At 44.9% G+C, this 24,268-nt stretch overlaps 1 protein-coding gene across 2 annotated transcripts in view; it reads left to right on the forward strand.

Moving 5' to 3' along the window:
• The window catches only part of LOC112564354 (mucin-5AC-like), a 36,554-nt gene extending 17,219 nt beyond the window's left edge, over positions 1–19,335 (forward strand). Inside the window, exons 27-57 of one of the 2 annotated variants that reach the window (XM_025239096.1) lie at positions 30–187; positions 414–554; positions 911–1,061; positions 1,321–1,410; positions 1,550–1,742; positions 2,100–2,251; positions 2,656–3,966; positions 4,370–4,699; positions 4,885–5,035; positions 5,170–5,386; positions 5,819–5,954; positions 6,171–6,266; positions 6,431–6,572; positions 7,649–7,853; positions 7,973–8,285; positions 8,596–8,746; positions 8,959–9,413; positions 9,674–9,824; positions 10,276–11,659; positions 11,915–12,133; positions 12,533–12,728; positions 14,403–14,581; positions 14,745–14,875; positions 15,161–15,912; positions 16,167–16,377; positions 16,488–16,627; positions 16,827–16,898; positions 17,170–17,408; positions 17,964–18,265; positions 18,546–18,687; positions 19,198–19,335. In XM_025239096.1, coding sequence (XP_025094881.1) covers positions 30–187; positions 414–554; positions 911–1,061; positions 1,321–1,410; positions 1,550–1,742; positions 2,100–2,251; positions 2,656–3,966; positions 4,370–4,699; positions 4,885–5,035; positions 5,170–5,386; positions 5,819–5,954; positions 6,171–6,266; positions 6,431–6,572; positions 7,649–7,853; positions 7,973–8,285; positions 8,596–8,746; positions 8,959–9,413; positions 9,674–9,824; positions 10,276–11,659; positions 11,915–12,133; positions 12,533–12,728; positions 14,403–14,581; positions 14,745–14,875; positions 15,161–15,912; positions 16,167–16,377; positions 16,488–16,627; positions 16,827–16,898; positions 17,170–17,408; positions 17,964–18,265; positions 18,546–18,663 — 8,486 coding nt within the window. In that variant the 3' untranslated portion in view covers positions 18,664–18,687; positions 19,198–19,335. The remainder of the gene's footprint in view (positions 1–29; positions 188–413; positions 555–910; positions 1,062–1,320; positions 1,411–1,549; positions 1,743–2,099; positions 2,252–2,655; positions 3,967–4,369; positions 4,700–4,884; positions 5,036–5,169; positions 5,387–5,818; positions 5,955–6,170; positions 6,267–6,430; positions 6,573–7,648; positions 7,854–7,972; positions 8,286–8,595; positions 8,747–8,958; positions 9,414–9,673; positions 9,825–10,275; positions 11,660–11,914; positions 12,134–12,532; positions 12,729–14,402; positions 14,582–14,744; positions 14,876–15,160; positions 15,913–16,166; positions 16,378–16,487; positions 16,628–16,826; positions 16,899–17,169; positions 17,409–17,963; positions 18,266–18,545; positions 18,688–19,197) is intronic. The other variant, XM_025239097.1, reaches the window with a different exon arrangement.
• The last annotated feature ends 4,933 nt before the right edge of the window (positions 19,336–24,268 follow it).

The following is a 24,268-nucleotide window of genomic DNA, read 5'->3' on the forward strand; positions in this document are numbered from 1 at the left end:
TTATGAATCTATCTTCTTGAATATTGCAGTGTGTCGGTCCGACTTAATCATGAATGCTTCACAAGAAGCTGTGTTACGACTGACAGCCTCCTCGCAACTTGATGCTGACCACAACGCAAGCAATGCCGGCATGGACTCCCTGACTAGCTGGACACCAGCACCCGATGACAGCAACCCATGGCTGCAGGTACAAAGCGATTCTTTCTCGTTAATGTCTAAACCTATGTTGTCTCCTGAACATCGCCCACAATATTGAACTTAAGATCGTTTTCTTTCTGTAAACAGAAACAGTTATTTTTAACAGAAGTATTAAAACATACAAAGCTTAGTGCGACATAGTATATATGGTGTATGACTATAAAAGTCGCAAATGATTGGGTTTTATTCAAACTAATGTGGACCGGTTGGCGCAGGTGGATCTCGGGTACCCTCGGGTACTGAGTGGAATAAACACGAAAGGCGGCGCCACTAGCTGGGTGACGAGTTATTCACTGGAGATCAGCAGCGACTGCACTACCTTCCGCTATTTGATGGACTCCGACAGGAAGACAGAGGTCTGTGTGATGTCACGATAAAAATCAACAAAAAACATACTTCAATGTGGAAAACATTCGCTTTATTAACCCTTTAAAGGACAATTTATAGTACTGCGGACAGAGAGTATATCGGTCATGAAAAGCAGTAAAACGTCCACCATCCAACCATCCCATCCACCAGAAGTTAACAGAAAAATCCATTAATTTAAAAGATTAATTAATCATTTATGCGAACAAGAAGAAAGGTAAAAACTAGCAGAAAGAAATGAATGAAAAGAAAGAAAGTATAAAAAAATATTTAGGCACAGTATACACTTCTGGAGATCACACAAACGAGGTTTAGTCTTCTAGCAACTGTTTTTCTGTTTTTGCAGATCTTTGAAGGCAACACTGACTCCACTACAGTTGTCAGTCACATGTTCCTAAGAAGTGAGTGGAATGTGCGTTGTGTGAGGGTGCATCCCCTGAAGTTCTCGACTGCACCCTCCCTCAGGCTGACCCTTCTTGGCTGCCCTGAAACATTTGGTAAGTCAGCGTTTTAGTGGAGAAAAAAAAAAACCACAAAATATTTCGACAAATGGTATCACTGGCATGAATGTTTACAAAAACAAATTATAAAGAAGTATGTCGGAAACGACCAGTTTCTGCTTAAAATCAGTTTATAGATGTACACGCCAGTGAACTGCATCTTTTCAGGAGAAAATAGCTTTGCTACTGCTTGCTTGCTCGTAATGGCTTTAACTGTGTGTCGTGCGATAAATAAAACATTTTTGTTGTGTCGCAGAAACACTGCCGCCAGACTTCTTCCCATCTTTGCCACCTCTAATTCCTGTTACTTCAACTGAGTCAGGGCAGACGCCGAGTGTAACGGAAGGTATGATCACGTGGATCACAAACCTGTAGCTACAGACTGTTATTTATTTATTAGTGTCACTGGCTTAGGAAAGGTGTAACAAGGTAAATTAAACAGACTCTTGTTCCTTCTCAGATCACTACTCTCTATTGTGCTTCAGGAACCCCATCAACCACCCCGGGCTCTGTCATCGTCACCATGCCTTACTCGTGCACCCAGGGCTGGACCCGCTACTTCAGTCTGGACACCCCGCAAGTGTCGCACAACTACGAGACCTCAGGGCCTGGAGACTATGAAGTCTTGTCCGAGCTGAGACAGTATTACAGCTTCTGCGCCAGACCTTCTGCTGTCAAGTACTGCTTCCTTTTCTTGTCACCATTGTGTGTGTGTGAGAGAGATTTTCCCATAAAGTGGGCTTCCTCTGCTCCCCGTAATGTGTTTACGCTACTCATCCAAGGGAGGCTACACCGTGCTTTAATAAGTGCCCTCCCCTTGACCATGGGCCTCATAGGGTTTTCTCATCAGCCATCAATATGCCGAATAGCTAATTGCTAACGGCACATAAAACGTAGAAGTTTTATGTTTTTGTAGTCAGAACAGACATAATCACATTTTGCGTTAATAAACAACAATCATCCACATTTTAAAAATACTTTAATACTGATTTTATGTCACAATGGTAGAGTGTTTACTAAATATTTTGTTCACAGGTGTCGGACTGTTGGCACCGAAATACAGGCACATGTGTACTCGCCACAAGTGACCTGTGACCTGGACAGAGGACTGGTGTGTGTCAACGCTCTTGCGCCTGGAGGACAATGTGTTGATTTTGAAATAAGCTTTTACTGTGATTGTGGAGAAGGTACATAACTGAAAAAAAAACCGAACCTACTTTTAATTAAAGCTGTCTTCTAGAATTTTAACTTGCTTGTTTCCACCCCATTTCCTTTCTTTCACGCGGTAGAGTAAGGAGAGACATAAGATCTATGTTTCAGTCGATTTAACGCCGATCATACACCGCAAAATAGTAACAAGTAGTACGATTTCTTACTTTGAGTATGTCAGAAATAAATGTTTAGATTGCTTAATATGAAAAGCAAATGATGGATCATGACCTCCCTGGCAGTTTGTTCTCATGCTTTCTTCGATACGACATCCGGTTCTTACCGTTACTTTTGTGGAATGGAAGTTATTCTCAGTTGTAAAAGAGGACTGAACATAACAACGCGTAATAAATTTACTAGGACATGGTTTTATGTTTTTCAGGCACTACAGTTGCGCTCGTGACAGGTCAGGAAGTGTCGGGCGGTGTGACGTCAGGCGCAACAGTTGCCACCCGTCCGACTGTCTCCCCTACCCCGATCCCCACCGTGTCTCCAACGCTGTCATCCGCTGGCACCGAGATGGTCACTGGTCAGACAGTACAGTTCACTGGTACCTCAAGAGTATCATTGGAACCACCCAGCACCGAAGTAGTCACTGGCCACACCCTTCAGTTTACCGGAACCGGAAGACTCTCACCTGAATCACCCAGCACCACTGGGGAATATCCCACAATGTCACCTACCCCGTTCCCAACACCTACCCCATTACCTCAATCCACTCAAAACGAAGAGGTCTCTGGCCACACCATGCAGTTCACGGGCTTTGGAAAAATTTCGACAATTGTCACCGAAATTTCTACTTTCACCGGCTTTGGAACGCTGGGTGGGTCACAGGTCACAGAAATGACCTCGGAAACAATGCCGGGCATGGTGACTGGTTCTCAGCCGACACAGAGCTCTCAACCAGCGACAGGTGTGACATACACAGCCAGCCCCACACCCACAGGTCAGCCCTTCTCCCCAGTACCTTACTGCATGTGGAGCGATTGGATGAACTTTGACCATCGAACCACCTCGTCTTCAGGCGATCTCGAGACGCTGGGCAACCTACGCATGGCGCATGCGTTCTGCGAGCATCCGGTTGAAATCGAGTGCCGGGTCAGCGATGTCGGCGCCAGCGAGAAGCGTGGCCTGAGATACAACCTAGCCGGACAGCTCGGCGTCACCTGCGATCTGAACCGCGGTCTCACGTGTCTCGACGCAGATCAGGTCAACGGGGAGAAGTGTCTGGACTATGAGGTTCGGGTGTACTGCGTAGATGGGTGTGCATCGAGCTCTGCAGTCCCCGCAGGACACAACCTCACGACGTCCTTTCAAGGTTCAGAGGTTCCCTCCTCCACGACTGGGCAGCCGTCTTCAACTGCCTCACTGATTCAGAATTCTAATCAGACGACATCGTTCTTCTCCACGTCCAGTCAAAGCCCTCCGTTCCCGACATGCATCCCAGGATGGACGCCATGGCTGAACACCGACAGTCCCAGCACAGGCGGCGGGGATGTGGAGATCCCTGCCAGCATTCCGGGGTACCCTGCCACGTGCAGGCGGGTGGCAGTGGCGGACTGTCGGGTGGCGGGCACTGAGAGATCTTATAAGAGTACTGGGCAGGCCGTGACGTGTGACAACAACGGCTTGCAGTGTGCCAATGACGACCGCCAGGTGTGCGTGGACTACGAAGTTCGCTTCTACTGCCTGTGTGAGTCACAATTATTTGCATTTACAAATAAAATTTGGCTATAGTAAGGTAAAAAAAAGGGACTGAGAAAAAAGATGCTGGATGCATCGGGAATTCTGTAACTTTTGTAGCTGGATGACACCTTTCTATCTAGCCTAGTCGTAATTTCTACTGGTGAGAGTTTTGAAAGGCGTGTCATTTTACAGATATTTCATGTGTTTTTCTTTTATTCTTTATTTAATAAAAGAATTTCTTTTGTCTTCCAGTACCCAGCCTAAATATACTTTGTTAACAGTCTTAGATGCTGCACGAGCTTACTGAAATCAGTTTGCAAATATTAATAAAGGATTAAGTGGTGAGGAGTTTTTACGAACACGCGTTTACACAAGAGATTCGAATTTATGTCCGTGTCCAAAAATTATAGGTGAGCCAGAGACTTCGTCGGCATCCTCATCAGCAACTGTCGGGATGTTCAGTGAAGGATCAACGCCATCGACATCTGTTGCCAGCAACACGCAGCCCACTCCCACCTCCAGTCAGCTGACCTCTGGCAGAACTACCGAGGGCTTTGCATCCCTGTCATCTTCTGTGACAAACACTCAATCACCCAGTACTGCGTCTACGGTGAGGCCTCCACAAGGACGAAATCTGACTGGAAGTGAAATTCCCAACTTGTCTACAACGACCAACCCACTCATTAGTTCGACTTCTGTTGTGATATCTACGGAGTCAGGCTACACCACTACCACAAAAGGTAAAAACAAAAGGATGGTTCCTCCATGTTGACCAGCAGAAGCAGCTGCTTATTGCTGTTTTTTTTGGTCTCCATTTGACATAATCTAAATACATTCAAGTGTAAGTACACTTTGAACAGTTGCGTATCTTGCTATAACACAAACGGTTTTAATCAAGCTTGTTTTGATGGGTCTTTGTCAACAGTCTGTAACGAACTTCTTGGAATCAGTGACCCCAACATCATCCCCAAAGACCAGTTGACAGCGTCCACGAGCAAAGATTTCACGACAGAAGCTGACCAGGGTCGTCTTGACAACCAACCAGATGGCACACGAGAAGGGTCCTGGGTACCAAGGTAACGACTGTATGGCTTAAACAGCAATATATATCAGCTGAATATATGAGGTGCATCTTAACAGCACTTTATACTAATATTAGTACTGTCGTCATATTTTTGAAGTGATAATGATGAAGCCGATCATATCACAGGTACCAGGATCAGGATCAGTGGATACAGGTGGACCTGAAGCGGGTGGAGCTGGTCACAGGTGTGGTGATACAGGGCCACCCGACCAGTCCTTACTGGGTGACTGTGTACAGTGTTTCTACTAGTCTTGATGGCATCAACTTTACACCGTATGTACAGCAGGGACATAACACGACCACGTACTTCACTGGCAGTTTCGATCAAAACACCAAATCACAGGTATGAACAGAACCGATGCGAATTGAATTCATTCATTCGTGTCCTAGAGTTTATTAAATAAAAGAAGTATATGAACATCACCGTTGCATGTAACAAAGGAAAAGTAGACATTGATACTATCTTGATCTTTCATACATGTTGGTCATCATGGAAGGCAGTTTTTGTCGAATGCTTTATTTCCTTTTTATTCCAATGTTATTTTGTCTGTTTTTTGGTTGGCTGACATGTAAACAGACATAATAATGAATGAAGAGTTTCTGTTCTTTTTAGTTTACAAAGTATGTTTTTATCCTCATTTTATTATTATTTTTATCTGACCTTTGATGATATGCTTACCTTACAAAATAAAAAATAAGGGTCATCAGACAAATTAGAAGAGATTAAGTAAAAAATCTTTTAATACAAGTGACGGTGGTTGTCCGTTATACACAGGCGCACTTTGACAGAGAGGTTCCCGCCCGCTACGTTCGTCTAACGCCGCAGGCCTGGAACAGCGTCATCGCTGTACGATTTGACGTCCTGAGCTGCACAGGGGCGACCACTCTCTCCTCTGTGACGACAGCGAGAAGTAAGTCACGTGACTCGACAGTCGCATACCTTACATGCAGCGGGCAGGAGGAAAAGAAAGAAGGGTGTGACAGTCGACGGATGCATGACGAAGACTGCGGGACGACAACTGTGACTTCAGTGTAGAGTGCTCTCCCTCAATCTCTGTTTCTGTCTCTCTGACACGCATGTACTCCACTTACTGTATATATTAAGGTGGACATTTTGGTGATTTCAGTGGGTCAAGAGTCGAGTACAAAAGGCGAATATTCCAGTTTGGGAGGTATCACCTCGGGGGCACAGAGCACTCAGGAGCCAGTTACTCGACCTGAGAGTAAGTATCAGCTATCTTACTGTGCTAAATTTCGGGTCAGCTTAGCTTTAAGCATCAAATGGTAAGTATCCTCAAAGAAGAACGTGATTTGCGACTTAAATTTTGTAAGCAACCCACACGTTAGTCATAACTGTTAGTCTGACATCAAGTACGCGGTGTTGCAGCACCCATCTGCTCGGTGCCTATGGGCGTAGACAACCCCGTCAGAGTCTCCGACAGTCAGCTGACGGCCTCGAGCACGAGTGGACCTAACACCAGGGCGTACGACGGTCGCCTCTTCAACGAGCACGGAGCCTGGGTTCCTCAGTAAGTACTGACCCTCCAGTGACCCTCGCACGCGCCTTGGACACTGATGTTCTTGGTGGTCGAGTTCTTTTATCTCTCAATTATTTCCTTATCCCGTACTCGATAAAAGAAATATAAATACGTTTAAAATATCTTGTCCTAAATTTCATGATGGGAACAAAAATTACGGCAAGGAAGGGCAGTAATTCAAAGCCGTAGGGAAGTCGCTTGTAACGCCAAAGGACATTAGACCTCAGTGATAAAGGTTTGGGACAAAGGGAGCAAACTATTGAAAGATCTGATGCTAGACCCCCAAAGGAGACTTTGAAAGGAGCGCCAGAATGATGAGACAGGAGACAAATGAGGTCCAAACAGTCCCTGTGAGGCTGTACGTGTACCTCGGCTGTCTGGGCGCGCCGAAACGTAATTAGGACGTGACTTAATGTTTTGTTTTCGAGATCAGGATACATCGATCAGTAGAGAACAAGAACACTCGACCCTCCCTTCAAATAAATATTTATGAAAGAAAACATTTCGAACTGCAGAATTTCAGTTTAATATCGTACATTTTGTTCTACTGTTAATTGAAATTCAGAAGCAAAAAGCGCCACCCAGTCTCCACACCCTCATCCCTAAAATAGAATGAGTAAAGTTCACATTGCAAGTATTAATTTGTTTATAAATTTGTCTGCATGGACGTTATTCCAGAAAATAAATGTGAAATATTATCGTGTAGCATGCATACTATTTCTTAATAACACTGTACCAAAACTACAAATAATTTAAAAACGAAGTGAGACAATGTTAGCTCGGAATCCACCGAAAAATGGGAAGACATCACAGACAGACATCCTCTCTCGTTTTGCCTAGTTGAGACGGAATATTATGTAGAAGGAAATTCTGGAAAAATAAATTTTTTATTTTAATTTGTCTACTGAGTTACTGCTTTTCAGTCCCTCACACAAGATGTAATTTGGAGCATGTCCGGCTAGCAATGGGCGTTTACCTACGAAATGTCTATACGGTCTTTAAATCGGTGTCACAACATCAACCATCTGCAACTTGTCACTTGTCAAAGATGTTGAATTCTCTAACAGGCTATCCAATGAGAACCAGTGGCTGCAAGTCGATCTGGGTCAGAGTGTTCCTATCACGGGTGTCCTCACCCAGGGTTCCCCGGACTCCGGACGCTGGGTGACTGAGTATCTGCTGCGCTACAGCAACGACAGCCTTGTCTTCTTCACCTACGCCAACCCCGACAACAGTCCCTTCCTGGTCACCGCTAACAGCGACAGCAAACAGGTGAGATTGTCGCACGGGTGAAACCTGATTGGGTTACTTTGAGGCAGCATTTATTACTCAATAATTTTGTTTCACTCTTGACCCTCGTGTTTCCTAATTTCATTCAAAAATGTGTTTAGGTTGCCAACGTAACCCTCTGGCCACCAGTAACAGCCCGCTACTGGCGACTCGTCCCCACAAAATGGTCCTCAGAGGGTATCGGTCTCCGATTCAACCTGGTGGGTTGTCTCAGCCAGCAGTCCGTTACTACAACTACAGGATACACATCCACGAGTCTCAATGTGGAAACTTCCACAGGAACGGCAAGGACCAGCCCAGAAGGCAGCACGAGTGTCCGACCAGAGTTAACTTCCACAATGAAAACGTCACTGTATACGGTGTCTTCATCAACGACGACAACTGTTTCAACGTCTAACGCCACTGGTGAACAAAGTATTACTTATTTTAGTTTATATGTAAATAGAATCTGGAATTTCTTTGTTACCGCTGTCTTAAAAATCTTTCAAAGCTGCTTACGAATTTCTCACAGCTTAGGTATTAAAGCAGTTATGATTCTGGTTATTTCAGTCTATAACACAGCAACCGTTGACTTAAAATTGATTTTGGGGGAAATCGACTTGCTTCTGCTCGTCTTTATGTTCACGTGTTTCTTTTCTTCTCTTGCCTTATTTCTTTTTCTGCCTTATCAAAGACGTGTCTGAATGTACCGGAATCACCACTGAACATCATGGCTTTGTTTCAGTCTGTCTGATTCCAATGAATCTGGCCAGTCGGTACGTCGTACAACCGGAACAGCTGACATCCTCCTCCAATCTTGACCCAGACCACACTGCGCCAAATGCCCGCCTGTACAGAAGCGATCCCTCTGGCAGGTCTGGAGGTTGGGCACCGAGGTAAGAGAGTTTATGGTCAAGATAATATTTAAAGACACTTCACTGGACACAGCATTACCCAGAATTATACATTCCAAACATCTTTTAGTACATAATGGAATTTGACATGGATTCATTTTCAGTTCCTTCGCTTTTATCGAGGTTTCACTCTTCATCAAGGATCCATTCTGAGCAAACTTAAATATGCTGAAAGAGACATTTCATCTTTTCAGAAACGAGAGCAGTCCCTGGATACAGGTGGATTTCCTGACATTGAAACTGATCTCAGGAATCGTGACCCAAGGAAGCCCTGACCTCGATCGGTGGGTCACGTCCTACATTGTGACCCTGAGCAGTGACGGCGTGACCTTTACACCCTACTCGCATAACTCCAGTGACGGCATCCCGACCACCTTCGTCGGCAACAACGACAGCACGACGCCTGTGCGCAATCTGTTCAACCGTGACGTCATGGCCAGGTACGTGCGCCTGCAGCCCGTGGGACGCAGCCAACGGGGCTTCGCTTTGCGATTTGAGGTCCTCGGGTGTCATCCTGATGCACCCCGCATTCCATTCTTCACCACAACGCCTTCGACGAGCGGAACTGGCATTACCTCGACGACAGAGAAAGGTGCCAATGAAACCTCCTCGTCTTCTTACCAGAGCACATCACCAGCTACCATACAAGGTAAGTCAGTTCCTCGCTGGACAGATAATTTTTATCTCTCTGTTCGTTCTTTTGCTTTCAAATAGAATTTTGAAGAATGTTGTGGTGTTTATGTAACTGAGGAGTTATGAATGAAATCTGAAAATAAGAACAGAATCATTGCCTTGTATCTGCCCTGAAGGCTATTATCGTCTTGTTCGTAAGCTTCATAAAGCAACAATTACTTATATTTTAAGGGAAATTCACGATAAGTAAAATAAACACACGTGCACATTTTTCAGTGTGTGACTTGCCTATGGGTGTGGAGAACCCTGAAGTCATCCGCGACTATCAGTTGCGAGCATCCAGCTGCGTGGACCCAGAGCATTGCGCTAATCGCAGTCGTCTGTACATGCTTCAGGATGGGCCGCTAGGTGGAGGCTGGCAGCCAAGGTAAACAAGATATTGCTCATAATGTAACACGATTGTTTATTACCCATTAACGTGCAGTACATGGTGGATGTGATTTTTTTATTGCTTAAGTATTCACTTACATATATGGATGGTGAGCTTGCAAGTCTTGGATCACTTGTGTTTGTCACTTGCATTTTTATGTTTGTCGTTTCAACTTGTATGTGAAATATGTATTTGTCAGTGTGCATTCCAGTCCTGTGTGTTTGTGTGTGTGTGGTGGTGGTGGTGGTGGTGGTGGTGGTGGTGGTGGTGGGGTGTACGGTCCTGCCTGTCTGCAAGTGCAAATCCGAAACACAGGTAGACTACCTTTATGCATGTGGATGTCTCTACGATCATCCACGAGTGAAAGGTGCGCATGACTGGATTGACTGCACTAAGATCCTTTTCAAATCTTCATTAACATCGTGACTTCTTCGTCTGATTCTTACAGCATCACAGACACTGACTCATGGATTGATGTTGACTTCCTGGCGCCCTACCCAGTAGCAGGAGTGATAACACAAGGAAGCGCAGAGTCGCCAAGCTGGGTGACAAGTTACGAAGTTTACACCAGCACGGATGGCATCAACTTCTACCCCGTGACACTCTCTACGACTGAAGATAAAAAGCCTTATCGGTTTTCAGGAAACAGTGACCAGTTCACCCCTGTTCAAAACTCGTTTCCCAAAATTGCAGCTCGGTTTGTGAGAATACGACCTGTCGAGTTCCATGGCTCAGTGAGTCTGAGATTCGGGGTCATAGGTTGTCAGTACCCGTCATCGTCGCCTCAGCTGACTACACCACAATATCCACCAGGTTATACAGGTGGGTTCCCTGTGACTGAAAGCAAACCAACTGGTGAGCTGACTTCAGGGTCCACCATCACTATGACGGGGAGCACGCCGACATCGACCATCCGTTCTTTCTCGTCTGAAACATCAACAAGTCCTAGTCAGCCGTCAAGTAGCGGTCTAACCACCGGAAACGCACAGTCATCTGCCAGCACTGGCTTCCAAGGGACTGGTTCATCTCAAACCACTTCCTCTGTAACGCAGGTTCAGTATATCACTGGCGAGCTCGTGACCAAATTCGGTGAAAGCATGCCCCCAGGAGAGTTGAGCACTGCGTCCACGAAGTCGTTCACTGGGTTTGGTACAGAGAGCACATCGTCTCCTGTTTCATTCGGATCTCCTAGTCCACAAACTGTTTCTGGCGTGTACCCTGTGACGGGAGAATCAACAATGACATCGACGGCGAGGACCACAGGTGAGATGAAAACAGGGCCAACGAATACATCCCCGGGCACAGGGGCAGAAAGTTCTTCCACAGCTGCCGAGACCCAGACTGTAGTTTATATCACAGGTCAGAGGGTCACAAACGCTGGCTGGAACAGCCCCCAGGGGGAGTTAAGCACTGAGTCAACCACGTCATTCACAGGTGTCGGTATCCAAAGTACACCTCAACCAACAATGTCATCATCAGGGACTCCGGGGATGTCCCTGGTCACCGGCTATTTTGAGACGATGAGTGGAGTAGGCAACGCGACAGGAGCAATGGCCACCGGGTCAACGGTCACCTTCACTGGGTATTCTGCTGAATCCACGATGACGACTTCACCTACCCCAGTGTCATTCAGCACCCTGTCTGTGACTGGGTTCTCCAAGCCTGCCTGCATGTACTGGAGTCCCTGGTTCAGCGGCAACACACCGGATGCTCTCGGAGAGATCGAGTCGTACAAGGACATGGCGAAGATGATGAGTGTGTGCCAGCAGGAGCAGGTCAAGGACATACAGTGTCGCACTGTTGATTCCAAGATGTCTGTCAATGGCAGTGAGGTAAGAATAAAAATGTCATAAACTGAAGAACTTGTGAGGGAATTAATAGAAAGTAAACAATTAATGTGGTCCACCGCGTCAAGAGACTGGCACACGGAGTAGGAATTCTTTGTCTTTTCCTTAACCTGAAAATGATGTTGAGGTAGGTGTCCATCTAAACCTCAAATCTGTTGACACTATTGAAGATTCTAAAGTCGCCCTGATTGTTTGTTTATATGATTATTGATTATTTATTGACTTCTGTATGGCATCCAGATCGGAGTGAGCTGTGACCTTCCCACGCTGACCCTCACTTGCTCCAACACTAACTGCCTCGACCATGAGATCCGAGTCTTTTGCGACGAATGCTCGGTGCCAACGAGCGTTTCCACCTTCACAACGCCCCCGACTCAGTCATGCGTGAACAGGTGGTCTGTTTGGGTCAACCGGGACACTGATCCCACTGACGGTGACCAGGACTCTCTGTCTCCCCAGGTGCGTATTTCACTGGCGAGGACAAACTTTATTTTCTAACGAGACAATGGTAGTAGCGGTTAATTTGATTTAAAGCGTTCTATTTAGAAGTGAATTTCAATTTTAGGAAGGATTAATTTTAGGCAGTACCAGTGCTCTTTAAAATCCATCTAATTTCTTAGAGAAATGGGGGAAAATATTTTTTTTTAAATTAAAGCACAATAAGAACGTTGAACTTAAAAACTCTAATGGGAGGAAGCAAGGTGTCGATATGATTCAGACATCGTTTATTTCAATGGTGTGGTTTCTGATAAAGCTATTTCCTAGGCTGCAAAATATTTGGTGTTCGTAGCATGAAATAATAACCACTGCGACTTTCGTTAACAAGCAACTTTACCTGTGACCATTGTGAATTTTCAGGAACTAGATCTCTTCTGCCCTCTTGGCAGAATTTCTCAGGTGGAGTGCTCTACTGCAGACTCCAGTGTCACGCAGTCCAATGTCACGCAGCTGGCTGTCAGCTGTAACGTAGCAACTGGCGTGACGTGCGACTCTCGTCTGAACACTGTCATGGCGTGCCTGGACTTCAAGATCCGCTACTTGTGTGAATGCCCAGGTATGTCTGTGCACGATATTTGTCGATAGTGTGCTGCACTATTTACTATTTGCGAAAAATTGTCGACATGTGGGGCAGCTGTATTCTACAGTTGTATCCTACTTTAACCTTTCCGCACAGTTTGCTGTCTTTTTTGATTATCCTCATACATATGGAAGTAATTGTTACAACCATCTAGTCCAGCGGTTCTCAACCTTTTACATGTGACGACCCCCCTGACGAACACCGGTACGTCCGCGACCCCCCTTAGCCAGCGAGGTCGGTGGAAGAGGGGGGGAGCCTTAGCTAACCTCGAACGCCGCGTCGAGGAAATCAACAACGGAAGAACAAAGTTCGTATCTGCAAGAAGTATAACTGTTAATGAAATTTTACTAAAGCAAATTCTGCGGTACTAATAAATATTATTTTATTGGACACTCACTTTGATTAATGAGAAGGTTGAGCGGCTGAGCCTGCTTGCTGTTGCATAGAGAAGCGAACCTGTGTGCGATGTTCGTACCCACTGCTATTCGCAGCTCAGCCTCTGCGTCCACACGATTTGTGTATTGAGACTTCAGTGCTGCCAATGCTGAAAATCCTTGCTCACACATATATGAAGTTGAAAATGTTAGAAGAACTTTCATTGCTTTCTCAGAAAGCACCGTTGACGCTAATCCATAATTTTGGCACTTGTGTTGTTTGGAAGACCATTTTCAGGGATTCGTCACTCGAAAGGTCGATGAGCTTCTCTTCTTCTGCCGTGGACAACCCGCTTGTACTAGGATCAGCCAGAAATGGATTACGAATCCAATCGTATTTAGTCACGTCAATTTCAGCGAAGTAATGCTGAAACCTTTCTTGCAGTTCGTTTAGATGGGCAATAATTACATTCTTCACCTGATCAAGATTCAAGTTGTCAGCCTTACACTTACACAAGCATGGAAACGTATCAAAAATATTTTCTTGGCCTATATTTTGCGTCCACAACGAAATTTTTCGGACGAAAACATTCATCTTGTCAGTTGTTTGTAATATGGTGGTGTCTTTCCCTTGCAGAGAAGTATTCACAACGTTCAGCTTCTCAAATATGTCCGATAAATATGCCATTAGCAGCAGCCATCGGTTGTTCTTCAGCCCCCACCCCGCACTGTCTGGTCATGGCCTTCTGTCAGGGATCTATAGAGTACTAGGAGTGAGCAGTGAGCACGTGCGAGGGGAAAGGGTGTGAATGATGGACGTTTCCTGAATGCTTGCCTTTTAGATGTTTTTAAGAATAAAGAGAGAGGTGTGACTGGAGAGGGAGAGGGGAGTCAGCGATGAGAGATTGGGGGAGAGAGAGGGCAAAAGGCGAGAGGAGGGAGACTGGAGGCTTAATTGTTGAGAGGGGGATTGTGTTTTGAGTTTTGGAAGTGAGAAGTCACTGCATATCGAGACAGTGTACTTGAATAGGGAGAAGAGATTTGGAGTTTGATCGCCCTCACCACTCGGTTACACAATCTAAGCTAATTTCACTAATACCGGTATAAGAAACTTTTAAAAAAGGACCACCTTCGCGACCCCCTTGTAGGCACGTCGCGACCCCCCAGGGGGTCGCGCCCCACAGGTTGAGAACCGCTGATCTAGTCTATTGCCTATGTTAGAGTTAACCTTAGTCTTGTACCATGGATACTCTAGTTGCCAGCTTTTGTCATTCAGGTTCGTCAACAGCACCACCCATTGTGGGGTCGAGCCCTTCGGCGTCTGTCAGTCCCTGCACTCGGGGTGGATGGTCAGCCTGGGTCAACAGAGACTCGCCGCAGACAGGTGACGGGGACCGGGAATACCTGACGACCCAGGAGCTCAGTGATCTGTGTCCAGGTGGCATCATCAACCAGGTAACTTCTTGAATGGCACAACAAAGTCTTTAGGCTAATAGTGAGAAGTTTCTTCGTTGGACATGCTCTAAGAATTTGACTATTTAGTTGTATATTTTGTACAAAAGACCAAAAAGAAGATTCAGCGCATCGTTACTATTTGTGAGGGATCTGTCATTTTCAGGTTGATTGTGAAACTAGTTCCGGTGTCGCGTACTACATGGCCAAACAGGTTGTAGACTGCAGTGTACAGAACGGGTTTACCTGCTTACACAGGCTCAACACTGCGAACAACTGCAGCGATTTTCAAATCAGGTAAGATTTCGTTGTAAAAAAAGCCACCAGCTTTTTCTTGAACTTCCTTTGCAACTTCTTTGTTAAAACTTTTATGGGGATGTCTATTTCAAAGAGAAAATATCTGAGCTATGGTGTAAATACTTTTTAATGTCGTTTGTTTGGTGTTACAGTTGTTTACGTTAGACTTGACAGGCATATTTCTGTCCTAGGAATATTTCCTATTGTACTGCTCAAAATTATTATGATAACGAATATCGTTAGGATTTTATTTTTTTTTAAAACCCATATTTTTGCACATCACAGATATTACTGCCAGTGCACGGAATACTCGCTAGGGACCACGGAAAAAGTCGCGACACCATTCAACATGGGAAGTACCTACACCACGATGCCACTTGAACAAAGCAGCATTTCTTCTTCCTCTGAGTCATCAAGCTTTAGCAACATTGTATCCACGACCACGACTACATCTTTCGCCACCTCCAAGCCACTAACCTCGGGAGAGACCTCAGGGACAACTACCAGCCATCCCATGAGCTCTACCACAACGCAGTCTGGCGCCTCTAAGAGCACCGTGCAAGAGGAAAGCACTCTTCCCAGCACAGAAAGTCACGTGACCTCAGGAAGCACCCTCTCCTGGTTGTCCAGCTCATCCCAAACCACAATTAGCGCTTCATCATCCCTGGCGTCACTCGCATCGTCACCTGCTTTCTCGTCGACAGAGTTATCTTCCAGGTCGACTGAGTTACCTCCCCAAACGAGTGCAACAGTCATCACCCGCTGTTCCAGAAGTGGGTGGATGCAGTGGGTCAACAAGGACATTCCCGAGACAGGAGGAGGCGATTATGAATTCCTGAGCCAAGATGAGTTGTCCAACCTTTGTCTGGGCGGCAACGTCACTGCCATCGAGTGCTACGCAGGAGACACACCCGCCTCCTCCACAGGGGAAGTCAACGAATGTACTCTCGAGAAAGGTCTAATCTGCGAGAACAATGCAAATACCCCGGCACACCCATGTTCAGACTACAAAGTCCGCTACTTCTGCAACTGTGGGCGTAAGTTCAGTAAACATAATCTATAACCATAAAAATTATTTTTTAAAAAATATCCCGTATTCTTTAAAAAAAAGCAAATTCTTTTTTCTTGTAAGCTACAAGTTTACTAAATGAAATATTGGATCATTAAGTGAGATCCGTTACTCTTTTTTTAAGAGGATTTTTTCGAGTTTGACAGAACAATCAGTGAAACTGTTTAATGCATAAAACTAAATAACAACTATAAATAAAGTGAAAATAATTCATTGAAACAGCTACTGGGACAGTTTCTATGCCTGCCACCACTACGACTACCTACAATACCCCTACCACCTCCCAAAGAATCCACCTGCAGTGCACCTGGTCACCTTGGCTGAACGCTGATAAACCCAACAGCGAACCGTCTGACCCTGGCGACCTGGAGACTATAGACCTTCTGAAGACAGTGTATGGTCTGTGCCCCGATATTGCGGCTGCCGAGTGTAGGTAAGCACACGTGTGTTTGTTTGTGTGTGTGTTAACATAAATACAATTACATACACACAGACTGTCTTTCTCTGGAAGCACAACTACCGTTACGATGTTTTACATCTTAGAGTTGCCGGATCATCAACCCCAGCCACCGGTGTGACATGTGATGCCAACAACGGTCTCCGCTGCTACAACAAAGACCAGCCCGGCGGTGTCTGCTATGACTACGAGATCCGGGTCCTGTGCTGGTCACCGGAGTGTCAAGGTTTGTTGGCCAATGAAAACCTTTGTTTTTTTCTTCTTTTTTTGTTTTGTTTTACAACCCTAGCTGTGTAGTAACGAAAAGTTTGTTTTAATTAATGAAGGCATCTAAAAATCGGCTATTTTATAATTCTGTTTCAACTGCTGAAATAGTACAAAACATATCTATGCAAACTATGTTTACTTTATTTATTTTGCTTTAGGTTCATCTGAGCCTGCTATCATTAGCAGCACACCTGGCATGACAACATATTCTTCGGAGCAGACATCAACAGGTTAGGGTTCACCCGAGATTGCACATACATTTCTAGAAACATCTTTTTATTTATTCATCAATGGTTAAATTTCCTTTTTGAAAATAAAGAAACACGTTTTCTGTGCGCAAAGGCACCACATTTTTCAGAGGATGAGGGCATTAAAATTCGGCTGAGAAATACAGACATCAGAAGTGCAGGCTCTGAGTTTGAAAGCATTTTTATATTGAACACCTCGCATTGTCTTCCATTTAGATGTAAGGTTATGGTCTCATTATTTTTCCTCATTCAGTGCCGTGTCAAGCTGGGTACGAATGGAGCGCCTGCGCATTCACTTGTGACCAGGTATGTGATTTCCTGGCCCGCACATCCGGGGCTTGCGACGGGTCGAGTCCCGATAGATGTGTTGCCGGGTGTCGGCCGCAAGACAAGAAGGACGTGTGCCCTGCCGGCCAGCGACTCCGGGACTTCAATACCTGTGTGCCCTCAGAGATGTGCACCTGTCTACATCCAAACGGCTCTGTCGCCCAGGTATGTTGCTGTCCAACATGCCTTCCTCTTCTTTCTCTCTCCTCACTTCTGTCTTTTCTTTCCCCTTCTCGCTTCCTTCACCTTCATTACATCTCTGTTCCTGTTTATGGTATCCTACGTTTCATCCCGACGCTGTGGTTGTTAACCGACTTATGTTTCACGTTCTGTTATTGCTAAAATTAAAAAAAACCGTTATCTGTGGGTCACATGCACAAACTTCATGCACAAATTCAAAAAAAAAAAATTCAATTTCCGGCAATATCTTGGTAAAATATATGTATGTGTGTGTGTGTGGGGGAATGTCTTGAAGAAAGCGTTGTTTATTCACTCTACTGTTTTCAATCTTCATTTGTTTTAAACGTTTTTGTCTACCTCGCTGCTTTGTTTATTATGTGTCTTTATTTTTTCAGTATAGAGTCTGTACGTATTTCGTACATAAAAAGATGACAAGAAAGATGATACACACGTACCACATCACACACACACACACACACAAGACATACATAACAAGACATACAGGAAATGCAAGTATTCACGTCCCATGTCTCTTCTCAGGCCTTTGACACCTGGCAGCATCCAGCAGACAACTGCACACTGTGCAGCTGCTTCAACGGTGCTGTGCGCTGTTTGTACGACGCCTTCTGCACCCAAGCGACACAGACGACCGGAGTATCAGGAGAAGCAACCACGTCTTCAGCCTCGCCGGTAACCATGACAACGCCCGTGCAGCAGACGTGCGGGTGGAGTGCGTGGCTAAACGAGAACTCGCCGCTGAGTGGCGTTGGTGACGTGGAGACTGTAGCCAGAGCCATCGCCATCTTGGGAACCTGCTCGGCTCCCTTGTCAGTTGAGTGCAGGTAAGGGTCTTCATCTCCCTCACCACCTTCAGCGGTTGTAATATTTTGTGAACGTGGTTTGGTCTCGTGGACGTTGTGACTTGAAACGGCTTCTAGCACAGAGAAACGCGACAAGGAGAAAAAGATGTGATAAAAGAAGACCAAAAGATGATGATGATGATTATGAAACCTTTCAAGTATAGATGACTGTCAGATTAATTTTTTTTTAAATTTTAAATAGCTTAAGATATTGTTGCTTGAGTGGATCATTAAACAATAATGATGGCCTTTATTTTTCCAGAGAAGCCAAGAGCGGACTCAGGGCGGAAGACCTCGGACAGAAAATCACGTGCAGTGTGACCTCAGGCCTGACCTGCTACAACACCGACAACAAAGAAAGTGCAGAGACTATGAAATGAGAGTGTTTTGCCCTTGTCCCACCGGTGAGTGTACAAAAGTAACACAGAGTATGTATGTAAGCTTGTGCGCGTGCTTTCGAGGTTCTTGTCAACTTGTTAGATTTCTAAGCTCTTATTTTGTAGAAAAAAGTAGAAATAGTGGTAGTAATTGTTATGGTGATTGAGATAAGGGAGATAACTATATTTATTTGCCTTGATGTCCCATAAGTGTAGTTGATGAGTGTTTTAGTGACACTTCATCGTTTAAGCTGATCTAGTATATCTGTTGTAAAGTATATCATGAGATGAATTATGTATTGTCAAATTTACTCTTATTGTCACACTTGATGAGGCAGTACTTACAAAGATGTAAGTAAACAAATTAATGTTTATGTTACACGCATTGACATTGGTGGGCGTTGAGCAAGAACAAGAGACCAGTTTATCGAAGAAGTTGGAAGTGGCAGAAACTTCCAGTGGTTCCACACACATTCATCAAACTGCAGAACAGTTCCAGACATCAGCCTCAAAGACTTTATCATTTGTTTATTGCAGAAACCTCTGCCTTACCGTTAACGTATTGCAATGCCAGCTGGTCACAGTGGATCAACAACGACTCTCCGGATGTTGACGGTGTGGACAGAGAGCGCATGACGGAAGCCGAGCTGAAGTCGTTCTGTCCCAACGGTTATGTCACTGACGTCAGGTGTCAAACGATAGAAGGATTACCCTCCTACACTGCTGGAGATGTCATGACCTGCACAGTGCAAGATGGCGCTGTGTGCAAATCTGAAGACAATTATCCTATCGACTGTCATGATTACATGGTCCAGTATTACTGCAACTGTACAGGTGTGTGGAGACAAGGAATCCATCTTTTTTAAGTTTAGTAAAAGTAGGATTTTTTTCGATTTTAAATTATGCTGGTGATTTTACGAATAGATTTTTGTGATAAAACCATGAAAAAAGCTTATTGATATTTTAATCTATTGTGGAGGCAGATTGACATAGAAATTCTTGAGAAAATAGTATGACTGTTTTATTTGTTATCATCTCTGAAAGCAGTTAAGAGGCATATTTTTATCTCTTTGTCGGTCATAAAAGCAGCGTGTATAACGTTTGAGTATCCCTCTAGGAGTAAGCACTGGAAGGCCACCCCAAAATGATCACGGACCGACCACCCCGAGGTCTACCAACATCTCGCTGTCTCAAGTCGCTTGCGGGTGGACTGACTGGATGAGTTCCAACATGCCGGCCAGTCAAGGAGAGCAGGAGACGATCCCAGACCTCAGACTGCACTTCCAGTTCTGCCCCACGGACGACATCACAGCATTGGAGTGCCGCGACAAGAGCACTCAGCGGGTGGTGACCTCTGACCCCGGGGTCGTGTGCGATCTGCGTTACAGCGGACTCATCTGTCGCCAGGAGCTGTTACAAAGCAAGAAATGCCCGGATTACGAGGTCCGCTTTTTGTGCGAACCAAAGGATAAGAACTGCTCGAGCCAGGTTACCGTTGCTACGACAGCAAAGGTCAGCACTTCCGCTGCTAGCCTGGGGACAAACTACGTCACAGCCACGCCAACAACGCCCTCCGAAGTCTCACCTGTCAAAGGTGTGTGTGCGCGTGTGTGTGCATGTTTCCATGTGTACTGAACTGTAAATATTTTAACTTTGTGTATCTTGTATCGACGAGGGAAGCCTTAGAATATCACTTGCTTTGACAGTTAAGCGTTTTATGTTTCTGATATCAGTTCACAGGTTGTACAGCTGGCTTGTAAGCCATCAACCCAGCCAACTGACCTAACAATTAGCACATAGCTGCGTGGCTTGTAGTAATGTTTACACAACAATGGTTTTGGTCACATCAAAAATACCGTGGCTAGCTGGACTATTTCATTGTCTGTCTATTCGCAGTATGTCAAGATCCAATGAAGGACCAGACGATGCTGTCCGTGTCTAAATCACAGTTGACAGCCTCATCTTCATTATCCACATACACTGGCCCCGAGAGAAGCATTCTCGACATGCAGCATCAAGGTCCATACACAGGTACAGTAAGCTCTTCACATCACATCACATCACATCACATCACGAAAACACAGACCGAGGTATAATATATACAGCAGACAGACAAACATTATGCTCACTGTCAAGTTTGACAGGAATTTGAATTTGTTTATATTAACAATAGTTTGTTTCAGTTGAATTTCATGTCGGTACCCAGAGAATAAAATAATGAAGTTTGTTTTGGTTTGTTTAGGAGGCTGGATTCCAGGGGTAGGGGACTCCAGTCCCTGGATTCGCGTTGACTTCCAGGAGCCTATAGAGGTGACAGGAGTGGCCACTCAGGGTCGTGAGGACTCGCCCATGTGGGTGACCTCCTACAGGTTGTTGTATTCCCTCGACGGAAATCTGTATTACTACTATGCAGATGTTCCTGGCACTCCAAAGGTGAGCAGCTTTTTTTTAAGGATTGAGACTGAGATTAACAGATTTATATCTCATTAGCGTCGGTTTATTATTATTGATATATTTCTTGATTCATATATTTCTAATACTGTACTATTAGCACTGGGCCTACATTTTGAAATTCCTTTTCTTTTGAAACAACGTTGAATAATTTTCAGATTCCTACATTTCGATCAGAAATAAATGCTTAACATGCTTCAGGCGTTTCCAGCAAATTTACACATTTCCTGTCGCAATAGATTTTCAGTGCCAACAGCGATTCGACAACGACCGTCCGGCAAATACTTCGACCAACAACAGCAAAGTCTGTCCTCATCGAACCAGTCACGTGGGAAGACAGACCAGCTTTACGATTCTCGATATTTGGATGCAGAGGTTGGTTGAGTGCTTGCTGGAGTATATTCCAGGTAGAGGATGGATAAGAACATAAGACGGGTGTACGAAGGTGTGTACACTTGTCACCAGCGCAGCGAGCGTCCAGTGCAAAAAGTTTTATCTTGTTTCATACATCTTGTTTTTTTCTCTGCATTTAACTTTATTTACAGACCGTCATATTGTCTTCGTTGCTGACTTACAATAAAACAACAATTTCAAAAATATTCTTTGCTTAACACATTTTAAATAGAATCAGTTGATAAATAATTCCTGTATGTACCTACTCACTTTCTAAATTCGTAGTTGATTTTGTGTCTGTAGCCCAGCAGCCGACATCCGTGCCATACCCGTCTAACAGCAGCTCTCCGACACCTCCCGAAGAGGTCACCCCGTCATCAGGGTACCCTATGAACTATACAACACCCGCAAGACAAACGTTTCCTCCAGGTGAACCTCTTACAGGTAAGACTACTCGTCTTAGACGTCTAGCCTAGCTGCTTTGTAGTCATCAAAGTCAGACTGAAATGTGATTGAAAATTTAGTATTGATGACTTGGTTTCATACGAGAAAAGAAATAAAGTAAACAATGGTTTTAATGTAGCAATTACCCTCATGTAATGCGTTTATGCGAATCCATAAACGAATAAACAAAACAGTCAAAAATGAGTAAACAAATATTATTTAGAAAGGAAGTGTCCGATCACAATAAAAATCATCCACAAAATGTCACTTTTAAACTCAAGCTTGGCTTCTTAGTAGTTTGCCAGAAATATTCAGGCTGACTGAAATTTTCTCAGTGTGCTTGGAGGAAATGGGTTTGCGGAACGGACAGATCCGCGACGACATGGTCAGCGCCACCTCCTCCCGCGACCCTGCGCATGCGCCGTCCAGAGCGAGGCTGAGCGGCGATGGAAGCTGGATGCCAGACCGCAACGACAAGGACCAGTACATTAAGGTCGACCTGACGGAGCCACGTTACGTCACAGGGGTGACGACTCAAGGTCGACCTGATGCCCTGCTGTACGTCACGAGCTTCCGGTTCCTGTACTCCACAGACGGTGTCACGTGGAACGTGTACAGAGAGTCTGGCGCTGAGAAGGTCATTTTCCCATCATGTTTTCACGATGAAACCAGTTTTGTTTCTTCATAGGTCAGAGAGTTTAATTTTTATAAATCATCTACCGGCGTTACGTAAGTAATGAACGTACAAAAAACATGAAATGTTATTTATGAGATAAGGTTCAATGTAAATAAAAATGAGGTCGTTCTAGAGTAATACAATAAAAATACAGGACTTTAGGATAAGTTGGTAGGGTACTACGGTTAATACGAGTACGAATTCACAGTCTACTGCTCCTGCTTCTTCAGGTGTTTGCTGCAAACTCGGACAGTTTGACCCCCGTGACGCACATCTTCAAGCAGCCAATCAGAGCTCGATACGTTGAGATCAATCCTCTGACATGGGAAGGAGGCATCGCCCTACGATTTGAGATTCATGGCTGCTTTGAACCATACGTCAGTAAGTTGGACCGTGGTGAACCCTGAAGTTTTTGTAGAAAATGAACCACAGCGTAATGATTACTAATTATCATAACACTGATTGTAGACCCATCAGTAGATAAGATGCGGTTAGATGGCATGAAGAGGCCCCTGAATAGCTTAACCACACTTCTCGCCATTCTGGTTTATTTTGGATCTTATTTTCTTTTGTTGGGTCAGTTACTTCAAGTAGAAATTATTCACATCAAGTATTCGTTTCCTTTAGTTGAAACCAAGTACATGATGAAACTCCTAGCCTTGCAGTACAATGGTAGAGTGGGTTGTAATTATGCATACTCAAAAATATTTATAACTTTATTCGCAGCCGAGAGACCTCCTGTTCCAAGCAACAACTCAGAACTATATGTCACTGGTGTATCGATGGTCACGGTACAAACACCTTTTACAACTATTCCAGGTACAGTACTGTGGGTACTCTCTCTCTCACACACACACACAGAGTAAGCACGCACAAAGAGATAGGCAGAGAAAAAAAAAACACCCACCCACCCCCCCACACACACAGTCAGTAACATATATAGACAATCATAGTTTGTAAAAATGAAATTTCATTATCTCACAACAATCAATCATTATGAACTCTACTCATTTAATTGCCTTCTTTTGAATTGTTTTACTCAGCAAAGTCTCCATCTCTCTTGGCTTCATTTCTTTCTAGCTTAACCTGTCCATCCTCCTTTCTTTGTCTTGAACGACCAAAATCTTGTGTTCCCCTTTCTTACCTTGCTTATCTCCCACCCCTCCCGTCTTGTCTTTTTCTGGATCCTTCTCTCTCCTTTTCTGAGAAAATAAACCTCACTAACCGGTCTTGACGCTTGGCTTCGCTGTCTACAGACACGTGCATGGTCTGGTACCCCTGGGTGGACACGTGGCGCCCGAGCTTTGCTCGCCCCGACGACAGGGAGACGTTGCCGGACGTGATAGCAGCATCCGGCGCGTGCAAGCAGCCGCTCAGCATCCAGTGCCGCACGGCAGGACCTGACCACACTCCGGCACAGGACAGCGGCCAGCGCGTGCGCTGCACCTTGTGGGAGGGGCTGACATGTCAAGGGGCAGAGCAGGATCTGGCACTATGCTTCAACTACGAGGTTCGCGTGGCCTGCCTCCGAGATACAGACGAATGCAGTAAGTCCTTGGTCTTGCATCCTTAGACACTTTTAGAATTTTTTTTTTTTGAAGTGAGCGAGCATCCGTGGTCACTTGATCTCCCACCATCACATTG

This window comes from Pomacea canaliculata, linkage group LG5, assembly GCF_003073045.1.
Source record: "Pomacea canaliculata isolate SZHN2017 linkage group LG5, ASM307304v1, whole genome shotgun sequence".
Classification (NCBI taxonomy): Eukaryota; Metazoa; Mollusca; class Gastropoda; order Architaenioglossa; family Ampullariidae; genus Pomacea; species Pomacea canaliculata.